Raw genomic sequence first — 1,806 nt, forward strand, 5'->3', positions numbered from 1 at the left:
CCTTGTAGGCGGCAGATTCGTCACGATCTTGACGAATGGAGAAGGGCAATTCAACGAAGCCAAGAATCGTCGCAGAACATGTAGTATGCAAGAAACACAACGGCCAAACACATTGGCTAAAATGCATGAGAAGGAGTGAACGATGCTCACTGCATCTTGATCGAGTAATTTGAAACCTGCTCGTGCATCTGACCAAAGCCGGCGGCCACCGGGCATTGGAATCTCATTGTCCCTCATGAGTAAAAGACGAGCTAGAGAAAACACCTGCTATCTGTTGACGCCAGACGTTAAACCTTGCAAAAGATAGCCTCCCATCCGTCATGTCGTGCCATAATAAACAGAATGCCGCCGTCCTAATGATGTGCTATGCCGTTACTGTCCCAGCTGGCCAAATGAACCCAGGTTGGATCTCAGATCCTCTTGTTGTTGATACCTTTGAGATGTACGTCACTGAGGTTCAGAAGAAGTGTCAGCAAAACAGCCGTGCTGGGAAGTGATACAGAGGTTTCTTGGGGCACGGGAATGTTCACGGGGACAGATGGCAGCGATGTGGATGCAGATCAATGCCAACCCCGGGCCACAGTGTAGAGACGAATGTTGATCAGCGCACGGTCGTGTGAGGTAAAAGAATGAGTAGGAAGGAACATATGTAATGGTTGGAATGAAATGATGTGACTTACAAGATCAGCGTGGCATTTTTGGGAATGAGACCAGGAAAGCCACTAAACAATCAACATGTCAGCGACCTTGTCAGAAGATGTCAAGAAAGGAGATTCGTGTGTTGAAAGTGTTCTCGCCGACACAGTCAAATCAAGTGACTCTGCCTCAACGACTGCTCGGGGATACGGCACGCTGAGTGTGTGGACAATCGCTTGGTAGGGGTTGTGAAGCACTAACCGCTCTCCATATGCCATGTGCCTAGATAACAGTCAGCGAATGTTGCTTGATTTCGAATAGAACGGCGGGGCAATCTTGGGAATGCAAGCAGATTGAGTTTTCTCGATCTGATAAGGACCCTGTCGAGGGTTGCGAGACCTGCGGATCACCCCCACGTTGCGCATGATACCACGGCTAAAGGTGATATGCGGAGAGACTCACCCTGGAATGATCAAAGTAGCTTTCTCGCCCAAAGACATTTGCGGCACGCCAGTATCCCAACCTGCTCGGCAAACGGAAAATCAGAAAATACACTACCAAAGCGAGTATTCCCTGGGGGAATCTACCTGGAATGACCCTGCCGACGCCGATTTGAGTCTTGAAATCACCACGTCCGACGGAAGAATCGAATCTGAGCCAAAGAAGTCAGATATCCGAGGATGCGCGCGCCTTGACATTGCCACAGGTGGACATACTGTGTGCCTTTGTTTCCGTTGCCGGGGTTGGTGGGATCATAGAGCCAGCCAGTGTATTCAATCGTCACTTCATCGCCGACTTTGGGATAATCAACTCCGTTGCCGGGAGAGATGAGCCTCTTTTCAAAGCGAGTAGCCATTGTGGTGACTTTAAATGTCGCGAGTGAACTTTGTAGAGCGTACCGGCAGGACCTTGAGTGGGAAGAGATGAGCCTCGTGGGAGTGGCAGCGTGTCAAGGTGAAAAAGGAATAGAAAGCGTTGGAGCAGGAGCAATCTGTGATGTGAGAGTTTAGAGAATGCTGTAGGAGTCTTTCACCGCAAGACCATCTGAGAATCTGGAGGTAGGGATGTGCTTTTAAGTCCACCAGAGCCCCTTGGCAAAGGAAGCTCTTCTCCTTGATTCGACCAACGAGATTAGGTATGCGACAGGACAGACGGACGGAAGTCGTCGGT

The 1,806-nt window shown here is 49.9% G+C and overlaps 1 protein-coding gene across 1 annotated transcript; it reads right to left on the minus strand.

The window, feature by feature from the left end:
* Positions 1-1,094: 1,094 nt before the first annotated feature.
* Positions 1,095-1,492, minus strand: A1O1_03471 (peptidylprolyl isomerase; the record flags this gene model as incomplete). Its single annotated transcript, XM_007724375.1, has 3 exons — positions 1,095-1,162; positions 1,224-1,288; positions 1,353-1,492. 3 exons carry the CDS (start codon positions 1,490-1,492, stop codon positions 1,095-1,097), a joined length of 273 nt encoding a protein of 90 aa, XP_007722565.1.
* Between the last annotated feature and the right edge of the window lie 314 nt (positions 1,493-1,806).

The sequence above is a fragment of the Capronia coronata genome (genome assembly GCF_000585585.1).
Source record: "Capronia coronata CBS 617.96 chromosome Unknown acBCG-supercont1.3, whole genome shotgun sequence".
NCBI classification, from domain to species: domain Eukaryota; kingdom Fungi; phylum Ascomycota; class Eurotiomycetes; order Chaetothyriales; family Herpotrichiellaceae; genus Capronia; species Capronia coronata.